General features: G+C 39.6%; 1 protein-coding gene across 1 annotated transcript in view; it reads right to left on the bottom strand.

The window, feature by feature from the left end:
• Window positions 1–12758, bottom strand: part of CDC23 (cell division cycle 23) — a 17194-nt gene extending 4436 nt beyond the window's left edge. Inside the window, exons 1-9 of the mRNA XM_055301611.1 lie at window positions 12598–12758; window positions 12443–12515; window positions 10492–10629; window positions 8933–8975; window positions 8069–8174; window positions 7830–7962; window positions 5912–6089; window positions 5728–5825; window positions 5498–5579 (exon numbers count right to left, since the gene is read on the bottom strand). Coding sequence (XP_055157586.1) covers window positions 5498–5579; window positions 5728–5825; window positions 5912–6089; window positions 7830–7962; window positions 8069–8174; window positions 8933–8975; window positions 10492–10629; window positions 12443–12515; window positions 12598–12758 — 1012 coding nt within the window. The remainder of the gene's footprint in view (window positions 1–5497; window positions 5580–5727; window positions 5826–5911; window positions 6090–7829; window positions 7963–8068; window positions 8175–8932; window positions 8976–10491; window positions 10630–12442; window positions 12516–12597) is intronic.

Here is a 12758-nt window from a genome sequence, read left to right as displayed (position 1 = left end):
TAAAATAAATAAGTCACAGAATGCAAAGTACAGCATAGAGAATATAGTTAATAATTCTGTAAAAACTTTGTATGGTGACTACACTTATCATGGTGTCCAGTATTACACAGAATTGTCAAATCACTATGCTGTACACCTGAAACTAATATAACATTATGCTTCAATAATTATTTAAAAACTGCATAGGGATCCCTGGGTGGCGCAGCGGTTTGGCGCCTGCCTTTGGCCCAGGGCGCGATCCTGGAGACCCGGGATCGAATCCCACGTCGGGCTCCCGGTGTATGGAGCCTGCTTCTCCCTCTGCCTGTGTCTCTGCCTCTCTCTCTCTCACTGTGTGCCTATCATAAATAAATTTAAAAAAAAAAAAAATTAAAAAAAAAAGTCTATCTTCTTAAAAAAAAAAAAAATAAAAAAAAAAAAAAAAAATAAAAACTGCATAAATCCTGTTTCAAATGTAGCTATGAAGCAGAACGTTTCTAATAGTAAAAAGGAGAAAATAAACTAAATGGTCATTAGCTGGGAGTAGGGAAAGGGAAGGAGTGAAAGCTATATATCTATCAGCACGGTACATTTCTAGGCCAAAATACTAGGCCCCACCCAGAAAAAAGGATATAGCCCAATATAAGCCCTAGCTGCTAAAAGGGTGAGGACAATGGAGAAATTAAAGAAGTCAGAACAGGCCAGGTTTTGAACAAAGATCAATAGATAAGATTTTTGGGGGATCCCTGGGTGGCACAGCAGTTTGGCGCCTGCCTTTGGCCCAGGGTGCGATCCTGGAGACCTGGGATCGAATCCCACATTGGGCTCCCGGTGCATGGAGCCTGCTTCTCCCTCTGCCTATGTCTCTGCCTCTCTCTCTCTCTCTCTGTGACTATCATAAAAAAAAAAAAAAAAAAGAAAGAAAGAAAGAAAAAGAAAAAAAAGAGATTTTTTGTTTTTAATTAGGCATTAATTTATCTAATCCTTGTGACAATTATCTGAGAGAAGGATCTACTGTTAACCCTTTACCAATGAGAAAACTATAGCATAGACAGGTTAGGTCCAAAGTTAACTAACTACTAGTTAGTAGTAGAACCAAGATTTATTTTTTTATTTTTTTAAGATTTATTTATTTATTCATGAGAGGCACAGAAAGAGAGGCAGAGACACAGGCAGAGGGAGAAGCAGGTTCCATGCAGGGAGCCTGATATGGGACTCAATCCCAGGACCCCAGGATCAGACCCTGAGCTGAAGGTGCTCAACCACTGAGCCATCCAGGCGTCCCAGTATATGCTCTTTTATATATACATAAAGTGCTGCCTATCAGGGATTGGGACTCCAGAAAAGACACAGAAGGAAACAATCAATTCACATCCTAAGAGCAGAAGCAAGGATTAAACAGGAGAGGGACCCCTGGGTGGCGCAGTGGTTTGGCGCCTGCCTTTGGCCCAGGGCGCGATCCTGGAGACCCGGGATCGAATCCCACGTCGGGCTCCCGGTGCATGGAGCCTGCTTCTCCCTCTGCCTGTGTCTCTGCCTCTCTCTCTCTCTCTCTGTGACTATCATAATTAATTAATTAATTAATTAATTAATTAAAAAATAAATAAACAGGAGAATCCTGCCACCACTCTATTTATAAGAGGGTTCATTCTCTCTCAAGTCCTCAGTTTTTCTTTCCATCCTTCTTTCTCCTTTTAATTCCTCTAAATTTTTAGGCTACAACGTATAAACTGAAGTATATTTTTTGTCATAAACTAATATTCTTTATTTTGTACTTTTAAGGTAGGTGGGTTGAATTCAATAGTTACTGATCATATGTCAGGCACTATGCTAGGCATTTATAGATAATGGTGAGAAAAGAAAAAACAGTTCATTAAGGAGTTCACCTCAAGAGGCACCTGGATGACTCACTTGATTAAGCGTGTGCCTTTAGCTCAGGTCATGTCTCAGGGTCCTGGGAATCAAGCCTCACACATCAGGCTCCCTGCTCGGCAGGGAGTCTGCTTCTCCTTCTCCCCCTTGCTCATGCTCTCTTGCTATCTCTCTCTCTCAAATAAATAGAATCATTAAAAAAAAAAAAAGTTCACATCAAATGATTAAAAAATAGTAAACTTCTGAATCATTATTCCTCAAGCATATGTCTCCTTTGATTTTAATTGGCTTTAAGTTAAGAGGTGAAAAAAAAAAAGATCATTCCTCATGTCCCCGATCTGTTTCCTTTCTTCGTGCAAGGGCACTGTTACTCATCAGTTACCCAGTTGGCATTTCCTATTTCTTTTATTTCCTAAATATCTTCTTAAAGATTTTATTTATTAGACACACACACACACAGAGAGAGAGAGAGAGACAGAGACACAGGCAGAGGGAGAAGCAGGCTCCATGCAGGGAGCCTGACGTGGGACTTGATCCCGGAGCCTCCAGGATCACGCCCTGGGCTGAAGGCAGCACTAAACCTCTAAGCCACAGGGGGGCGGGGGGGGCGGGGGGGGGCTATTTCCTAAATATCTTATAAGTCCAACAGCCTCTCTCCATCCCTCCTGCCAATACTTTAGTGTAGGCTCTCATCATCCCTAGACTGGATTATTGCAAGTCTCCGAGCTGGTCTCCCTGCTTCTAGTCTTTGTCTTTTTCTAACCCTCCCAGCACACTGTCTCCAGTCATCATCTGAAAATGAAAACCAACCTTTCTGGTTTATTAATTAATTTATTTATTTATGATAGTCACAGAGAGAGAGAGAGAGAGAGAGAGAGAGAGAGAGAGGCAGAGACACAGGCAGAGGGAGAAGCAGGTTCCATGCACCGGGAGCCCGATGTAGGATTTGATCCCAGGTCTCCAGGATCGCGCCCTGGGCCAAAGGCAAGCGCTAAACCGCTGTGCCACCCAGGGATCCCCAACTTTCTGGTTTAAAATCCTTCAGAAGACTCCTATTTCCTTCAAAATAATAATGTTCAGCAAGGCACAAAACACTCTTCAAGAGGGGCACCTGGGTGGCTCAGTGGTTGAGCCTGCCTTCAGCTCAGGTTGTGATCCTGGGGTCCTGTGATCAAGTCCCACATCAGGCTCCCTGCAGGGAGTCTGCTTCTCCCTCTATGTCTCTGCCTCTCTCTGTGTGTCTCTCATAAATAAATAAAATCTTAAACTTTAAAAAGAAAGAAAAGAAAAAAAAACTTCAAGATTTGGCCCCTTTTTGAACATTCCTACCTCCCAGACCATGCTTCCAGATGTGCAGCTACTTTAGGCACAATGCCTGTTTCACACTTCAGGGCTTCTGCAATGCAATGCCTTTCCCAAGTCAATCCTTTACCTCCCCTACTGAACTCTTTCACTTCTGCCCAGCCTTCAAGCACTACCTCCTCAAGACTTCCCTAATCATAGGCTAGATTAGATATCTTTCCTATGTACTCTCTTAGTATCTTTGGTTTACATCAATTCTAACACTCAACCCATTGCACTATAGTTATTAGTTTATTAGTCTTGTCCTCAGCAGGCAGTTAGCATAGATACTACAATATATGGCACAGTGCCTGGCACTCAGAAGCTCAAAAGATGTTTTCTGAATAAAAGAGAGCTCTGCCTTCATCTTAATGGACTTTACTGAAAATATCATTTATTCTTACCCTCACCTATGCTCCAATAGGCCCTATTTTTTTTTAATACTTATTTCCCATACTGAACTACAACTTCCTCAAGAGCTAGAAATATTGAATTGGTGGACTGAAATTCTACCACTTTATTAAGAACTTCCTAAAAAAAAAAAAAAAAAAGAACTTCCTGACCTAAAGAGATATGAATGTATGATCTCAATGCGGTGTCATCAAACACCAAGCAACAGACATCTCTCTTTCACTTCCAGGGAACCTAGGCTTTCAATCACAAACAACCAACCTTACTTTTATCCAAAAGTGGCCACTGATGTGTTTATGTCAAGTGATCAGGTCACAACTAGTGTGAAAGAGCACATAGGATCATGGATGATTCATCAACCACTAGATGATTCTAACCCCAAGAGTTGGCAATATTTGCATACGTTTTTGGTTGCCACAACTAGTGGAAGGGGGTTGCTGACATCTAGTGGGTAGAGGAGAGGCATACTGCTAACACCCTACAATGGACAGGACAGCTCCCCACAAAAAATTATCAGCCCAAAAATGTCAATAGTACAAAGACTGAAATACCCTTACACAGAGAAACAGGGACTCTCATCTCCTTTCAGAGGTCTGGAAATTCTAAAAAACTTTTTAGTAATAATAAGGTTAAAATATACTCTTTTGAACCACGCTTCACTGTTAAGAATATATTGCAAAGAAATAGTTGCATAAATATGCAAAAACAAATGTACACATACAAAGATGGTTCTTGAAACTATTTTTATATATTAACAAACAGTGGCTACAACTTAATAGACATATGATTACATAAAAATGATGGCACATTGGGCGCCTAGGTGGCTCAGTGGTAGAGTGTCTGCCTTTGCCTCAAGTCATGATCACAGGGTCCTGGGATCAAGTCTCATCTCAGGCTCCCTGCAGGGAACCTGCTTCTCCTTCTGCCTATGTCTCTGCCCCTCTCTCTGTGTCTCTCATGAACAAATAAATAAAATATTTAAAAAAAATGATGGCAGATCAATGTAATTAAATGCTAAATAGGCATCAAAAATAATATAAATCTGGATATACTAAATAAAAAGATGAAAAAGATATACTGTTAAGTTTTCTTTTAAAAAAAAGAGGAAGTTATAAACCAGTGTGTGTGGGGATCCCTGGGTGGCGCAGCGGTTTGGCGCCTGCCTCTGGCCCAGGGCGCGATCCTGGAGACCCAGGATCGAATCCCACGTCGGGCTCCCGGTGCATGGAGCCTGCTTCTCCCTCTGTCTGTGTCTCTGCCTCTCTCTCTCTCTGTGACTATCATAAATAAATAAAAAAAATTTAAAAAAAAAAATAAATAAATAAACCAGTGTGTGTAATGGCACACTTTTTGCAAGCAAATTATACACACACATGCACCCACACACACATTTTTAGTATTCACACAGAAAAATATCCTGGAGGGATGCCTCAGCAGTTAAGCGTCTGCCTTTGGCTCAAGTCATGATCCTGGAGTTCCAGGATCGAGTTCCACATCGGGCTCCCTGCATGGAGCCTGCTTCTCCCTCTGCCTGTGTCTCTGCCTCTCTCTTTCTTTGTCTCTCATGAATAAACAAATAAAATTCAAAAAAAAAAAAAAAAAAGCAAGAAAAATATCCTAGAGTCATGCTCACCAATCTCAGGGGTAGGATTATACCCAGATTTTTACATTCTATAGTATATAATTTTGTTATCCTTGATGCTTTTATACTGCCGTGATTTTTGTACTTGCATTACTTACAACAAAAATAAATCTTTTAAAAAAAATCTTTTTTTCCTTTTCTTTCTTTTTTTTTGTGGGCAGCAAAGCAAAGTTTATTGATAGTACAAAGGTCCTGAAGAGGGAGGAGACCCAATAAAAATAAATCTTTAAAGAAAAAAGTAGTGACTCTTACCAATTACACAACATGTCTCTACACGATACTTATCTATCTCACAGAGGTTGTGAGCCAGATAACTCAACTCAGATTTCATGCTCTGAAAGAAAAGAGAAAGACAATCTAAGCATGAATGAGGAAGCCCCTAAATAATTTTTCTCATAGCTAATGCAACTCAGTGACAATCCAACCCAGGAGATTAAAGCACAAAAGAGCTTGGTCAAGTCCAAGCAAAGGAAGCAGCTCACCCTGACATAAAGAAGGTTGGAGAATGTGTCCATATTTTCAATCCTGTAAGGATCTTGTTTCCTCAGCTCATTAAAAATAGAAAGGGCTTTGTCAATATCTGTAGAAAGAAGATAAGAAAGGTTAGAAAACAACATAGTGCTACCTTTAGGATTTGATGGTATTTCATTGTCCTTATTCACTCACCTCTGATATTGTGATAGGCAACTGCAATTTGGGAAACAATATATGAGCTCTTAGAGAAGCCCACATCAATGAGATTCTGATACTTTTGCAGAGCCTCCTCTATCAACTGCAACTCTGTGTATATATGAGCCAGAAAAAACTCTTTCATCCAGGTGTCTGGCAAAGACAGGAACTTCAGCTGGCAGCAGAAGAGAGAGGGACACACTTAATATACTTTGACCTCTCTCCCAAATGAACATCAAGGAACTATCTTTAATGTCAAAAGAAACTTATCACCAAAACATTATGAGATCATCTAAAAATGAACACAGGGTAATTTAATTAAGTGAATAGGACTTACAAGCACAACTGGGAGGAATGATCTAGTTGAGGAAGACTTCAAAGAAAAGCTATGATTTCGAGTGAGTCTTAGAGGATGAATAGAACTTGAAAAGGAGAGGATAAGAAGAAAAGACAACATTCTAGGCAGGGCAACAACATAAAGAGAGGCAAAACAATACTGATGAGTGTGTATGAATAGGATGAAGAAACTAGCTTAGTTTGAAGGGGAGGCTATGTGCTCAAAAGTAGTGCAAAAATAAGAGTAAACTGGTAGGGCAACAGGAAGTAGGATGTGATAGGAAGCCACTACAATATTTAGCAAGAGAATGACACGATGACATGGGTGTTTTAAGGGTAAGTTTGAAAACATGAAGGCTTGGGAATGGGAGTGTACAAATGGAAAAGCTAGATAGAAAAGTAGCTATTAATTACAAGTAATCCAAATCCAAGATGAAAACCAAGATGCCAAAGAAAACCAAGAGAAAGAGATGCGTACAAGAAGAAAACCATGGCGAGGTCTGGCAACTGATAATAAAAGGAGATTAAGAGACAGAGAACAAATATGACTATGAGGTATCCTGGTGTCTTGAGAAAGAGTGATGCTATCAAGAGCGCCTCTTAAGCTGGGAGGAAGAAAGAATTCAGCAGGCAAGATCAGAAACTTGGTTTTGCATATTTAGAGTTCAGAGATAAAAACAAACTTTCAATGAAAGTTTAGTAGGCATTTAGAGATAACAAATAGGAGTAAACTGAGATAAGATTTCAGACACAGATTTAGCAGCATATATATCATTACTGGGGGAAATCAACCAGCTTTTGGCTATTTAAAACCAACAATGAAGCTTTATTATCAATTCCATTAACTACTGAAGTATGGCAAAATAAACTCAGTAGACAATGTCCTCTAACAATGACTAATAAAATGACTAAATTTTATAAAGCTATTTCATAAATATTATTGCATTAATCAACAAATCTATAAATCTCCACAGAGTCCTAGGACAGCACAGAAGAGACCTTAAAAATGTTAACACAATCCGTGGTATCAGAGAAACCTTTCCTGGGGATCCCTGGGTGGCGCAGCGGTTTGGCGCCTGCCTTTGGCCCAGGGCACGATCCTGGAGACCCGGGATCGAATCCCACGTCGGGCTCCCGGTGCATGGAGCCTGCTTCTCCCTCTGCCTGTGTCTCTGCCTCTCTCTCTCTTTCTCTCTGTGACTATCATAAATAAATAAAAAAAAGATTTAAAAAAAAAAAAAAAAAAAAAAAGAGAAACCTTTCCTATGGCATCTTTGGAATGAGGAAACAAAATATACTAACATATAGCCTATACAAGTTACAGTAAAACTTGAATGTGAAACATTAAATAAAGAGAAGATACTCTAATATAACTACACACAAATCCAACAGCAACTTCCAGACAAGAGCCAGACATGGGTCTTTCAAATGAAGACTGAAATTCCCACAGTGGAAGACATTAGAGAAGGAGTAGACCTAGCTACAAGCAAAGGTTTAGCAAACCTCTCTCCTCCCATCCCATTACAGAATTACATAAGACTTGGAGCAGAGGATCTTTCACATAAATTTCTCAATTTACCATCTCTTTGTCTGTAATCAAGTTACAGAGTTCTAGCCAGGCTCCCCAATGCAAAGGCAAAACATGAGTAGCCTCCACAAACACATCAATGGCCTCTTTCACCAGGTCCAGTTTTCGAAGCACCACACCATATCTAAGAAGGAAAGAAACAATCACAGGAGAAGTTAATGTTTCATAACACCTCCCCTTCTATTTAGATGAAAATGTTATAGAAAAATCCAAATTACTCTAATGCTTACAGATAAAGGCCAAATCCATCCAGTTCCCGAGCCTGGTGTTTTTTGCTGAGCTCCACTCTCAGTTCTCTAAGTGCCTCATTTTTTACTTGTCCTTTCTCCAGGGGACCTGGGAAACAAAATCTCAGATCTAAGGAAAGACTAACAACGTTCATTTCATAGGCCTAGACATTCCCTTTGGTATCAACCAAAGTTACACCTGGAACCTCCAGCAAATACTCAGAAGTGAGCAATAACATCTTAACACAATCCATTTACTTTGTCCCAGAAATTACACCCGATAACTGGTCTGCAGTCATATTTTGTTAGTCCCACAGAGGGTTTTCATTTTTTTTTTTAAGATTTATTTATTTATTTTAGACTGAGAGAGAGAAAAAGAGTGCAAGCAGGGGAGGAAGGAAGAGGGAAAGAGAGAGAATCTCAAGCAGACTCTTAGCTGAGCGTACAGCTTATAGTAGGGCTTCACTTCATGACCCTGAGATCATGACCCAAGCCAAAATCAAGAGTCAGTTGCCCAACCGACTGAGCAACCTAGATACCCCAGGCCCACAGAGGTTTTTAAAAACTTGAAATAGTTATCAATGTTTAAAAATCAAAGCTTCAACTAAAAACCTGAATTTCCAGCTTCAGGTTCCAAAGAATGGGGTAGGTAGAGATGAGGGAAGAGAGCCTTGACAACACTAGGCCTGCATTTCCTCAAGGCAGTCCTCAGCCAGAGGTATGTAACAAGCAGGAAGTTGTGCTCCCCAATCTGCAACAGTCCTCCTAGGTCCACTTCACAAGTTTCTATTACCTGTCTGGCTCAGATAGGCATTTAAGTGTACAACCCCTACTTTAATCCAAGAGGTAAGGGAAAGAAATTCGTACCTAGGCTATCAACTGTTTCATCATCCTTCTTCTTTTCTCCAGACTGAGAAATATAAAAGAGAAAAAAAGAAAATCAACATAAAGGTCTTTTCTGTTTATTCTGAAACTCATTCTAAAACTAGCAACCTGATTCCAGCTAACAGGCCTAAGTCCAACCAAAATGGCAATTACTACTAATCACTACTCTTATTTTTTTTTATTTTTTTAAAGATTTACTTATTTTAGAGAGGGAGAGAAAGTCAGAGAAAGAGTAGGGGGAGAGGAACCGAGGGAAAGACAGTCCCAAGCATACTCCTCGCTAAGTGCAGAGCCCGCCATTGGGGGTGTGTGGGGGGGAATCTCATCATCCTGAGATCAACCCAGAATGGAAACTGGGAGTCAGAGCCTCAATCAACTGCACCACCCGTGTGCCCCAGGGTCACTACTTTTAAACAACAGTATCCCACTGTTCAAATCTGGAATAATTTGAGAACCAAAATAATTAAGTACAGTACTAAATTATAAACAAAAATACAGGAAATCTTCTAGTTCATAATGATATTAAACAAATAAATGGAGAAGGGGAGGGAAAGCTCATGCAGAGTAGAACACCAAGTAGCAAGTAGTAAATGTGGAGAGAACACTGGCATGAAAAATCATCATTTGCAACATCATAGTAAAGAATACTTTATGCAAGAATTAACCATGACTATTTAGGTTACTGGCATTTTATGGCTATTATAAAAAATACTTTAATAAACATCCCTGTTCATATATCCTTGTACATATATTGAGGTATTTCTACTGGACAAGTTAAGTTTCTTAAAGTAGAATTGTCTGGTCATAGTATTTCAAATGGACATAATATGACAAAACTGACTACCAAAACATCTTTACAAACTTTTACTACTAAAATAAGGAGTCTATTGCCTCACACCTTTGTCAATAATGAGTAATATTGGGGCACATGGCTGGCTCAGTTGGAAGAACACACGACGTGTGAGTTTGGGGTTGTGAGTTATAAATAAAACAAAAAAAATACATATTGTCAAGGCACTTGGGTGGTTCAGTCAGTTAAGCATTTGCCTTTGGCTCAGATCATGATCCCAAAGTCCCGATATTGAGCACGACGTCTGGCTCCCTGCTCAGTAGGGAGTCGACTCCTCTCTCTGACCCTCCTCCACTACTGCTCTCTCTCTTTCTCTTTCAAATAAATAAAATCTTTTTAAAAAGGAAAGAAACAAGAAACATTTTGTTTAAAAAGAAAAAAAATGTAGTGTCAATTTTGTTTAAAGATTTTATTTTTTTAAGTAATCACGATACCCAAAGCGGGGCTCAAACTCATGACCCCGACATCAAAAGTCACATGTTCCACTGACTGAACCAGCCAGGTACCCCTATCAATATTTTTAATATTTTCTTTTATACTGTCACTTTTTAACTTTATGATACCTTCTTTATTACTGTTAAGTATTTATAAAGTACATTTAACAAGTAGGCTACTTGTTAAATGTATTCCTCTTGGTATTAAATATGGATGCTTCAATAAAAGCAGAATGACATCTTAAAATCGCCCTCACCAGATATCTGGAATACATGTATAGGAAATAGGCTTTCTTGCTATTGCAGCCATGCAGGAAATGTGCTGCTCGATCATATTCTTTAACATCAAAGTAGGCTTTGGCCAGGGTGTAAGCATCCATATCCTGGGCATCCTCCTAGAAGAGACACAAGTTTATGTGTTACAGAATAAGACAACAGAAAATCATATTCAAGAAGCATATTCATTAATTTCAAGATGTAAGCAATAGTATTTTCTCCCTCCCAAAAACCTAGCATATATATGTGTACACATATATAGATTTACATATACAAAAAAAAAAGATTTACATATACATATATATGTAAGTTACTTTTGTATATTATTTTATTACAAACTAAGGTCATGGAACCTTTTTTTCAAATAAAAAGTTGGGGGAAAAAATAAAATTTAAAAAACTAAACCAAGATGGGATGCCTGGGTGGCTCAGTGGTTAAGCATCTGCCTTTGGCTCAGGTCATGTGATCTGGGGATCCTGGGATGGAGTCTCGCATTAGGCTCCTCGCAGGGAGCCTGCTTCTTCCTCTGCCTATGTCTCTGCCTCTGTTTCCCTTATGAATATATAAATTAAATCTTAAAAATAAATAAATAAATAAATAAATAAATAAATAAATAAACAAACAAACAAACAAACAAACCAGGACACTAAGAAACGTGTATTATTTCTTTAAATGCAGTGGGAAGTTGCATAGGCTTTAGTGTTAGGAACCTGGATTCAAATTCCATTTCCTTGATTTCCTAGTTTCATGACATTAGCAGGTAAGTTACTTAGTTTCTCTGAGAATTCATTTCTTCATCAGTAAAATGGAGCAAGTAGTAGAAATTTGATGAGGAAAAAGTAGAAAAATCATGGAGAATGTCTAGCATTAATATCAGACATTTGCTTCCTCTTCTAGGTTTTCAAATATGTACAAAAAATGCAATAAACTGTCCAATTACTTTTATTTTTTATACTTCAAAAGGTTGTGACATGTTAGTATTGCAAAAAGCATAAGACACAGACATACTTCTTTATGTAAATATATGATGCACATTTAAGTTTAAAAAGCATACAATCTCCCCAAATTCTAGGGATAAGTTGATTAAAATTTTAATAACTTCATTCTCCTCTTCCTTCTTGCCCCAATTATTACCAGAACAAAACTGGAACCAAAACGTATTCAGTGTTTTCTTCATTGGAGTAACAAGTCTTAAATGTGTCCATTCAGCTTAGGAGTCTAGTGGCCTTTTTCACATTCACTCATCATTTTCTTATACCACTCCCCACCCCACCCCCGCCCACATGTGCATTATGCCTTTTGGGGTAGTAAATATTCAGTCTTTAAGTGAATGCGTTTTGGGGGTGTGTGTGTCAAGAAATGGCATCTTCAGGAAAAACAATGGATTATGATGAAAATCATTCAGACTACACAGACTATATAAAAATGCCTGCTCTATAGATCATACATAAAATATATTCATACCCCATTTGCTTTTCTCAATATCCCCTTAAAGTAGATACTATTATTATCTGCATTTCACAGATGAAAAAACTGTGGCTGAAGATATTATGTAAGTTGCCAAAAGTCCCTAGTGTAGCTGAGATTTGAACCCAGAGCTACGTGAATCAAAGCCAGTTTCGCACTGTTGTTGAAACCTCTGATTCTTCTCCTCGTTGAGAACACTGTCGGGGCTGGGCTACGAAACCTCCAAAGGCTGAAATCTTAAGCAAGGGTTATTTACTAATCCTCTCCAGCTTAAGTAAAGCACCACCAAATCTTTACAAAGATCAACAAAACCACACAAAATCGCTTAGAACACTCAGCTCCTTGAATACTTGAGTTCCCTCCACAAACATTCCTGCCAAGCAGGATGCTCTCCCATCCGGCGACGGGACACTCGGTAACCCTTCGCGGTTGCGGAGGAGCGCTCGCAGTGACGGGAGTCCTCACCTCTGTAATAGGCGGCGGTGGCTGCAGCTCCGCCAGAGGCAAGGCGGGGAGGGAAAAGGCCAACTCCGCGGACCTGGAACACCCAAACTGTATTAGCTCCAGAGCCCCAAAGGCCAAGGATCCAAGCCCAGCCCCTTCCGACCCCGACAGCTCACCACTTGCTACTATGCAGTAGGCCCCGCTCCCGCGTAAGGCCTGCGATGAGTAGCAGCTGCTTCTTAATTTCTCGCAAATTTGAGAAATCGCTGCTCGATGACAAGACCGGCACCACCGCAGCAGTCACAGCCACCGGGACTACAGACGGACTCGCAGCCAT

The sequence above is a fragment of the Nyctereutes procyonoides genome, unplaced genomic scaffold, assembly GCF_905146905.1.
Source record: "Nyctereutes procyonoides isolate TBG_1078 unplaced genomic scaffold, NYPRO_anot_genome, whole genome shotgun sequence".
NCBI lineage: Eukaryota > Metazoa > Chordata > Mammalia > Carnivora > Canidae > Nyctereutes > Nyctereutes procyonoides.
This window is presented reverse-complemented; position numbering and strand designations above follow the sequence as displayed.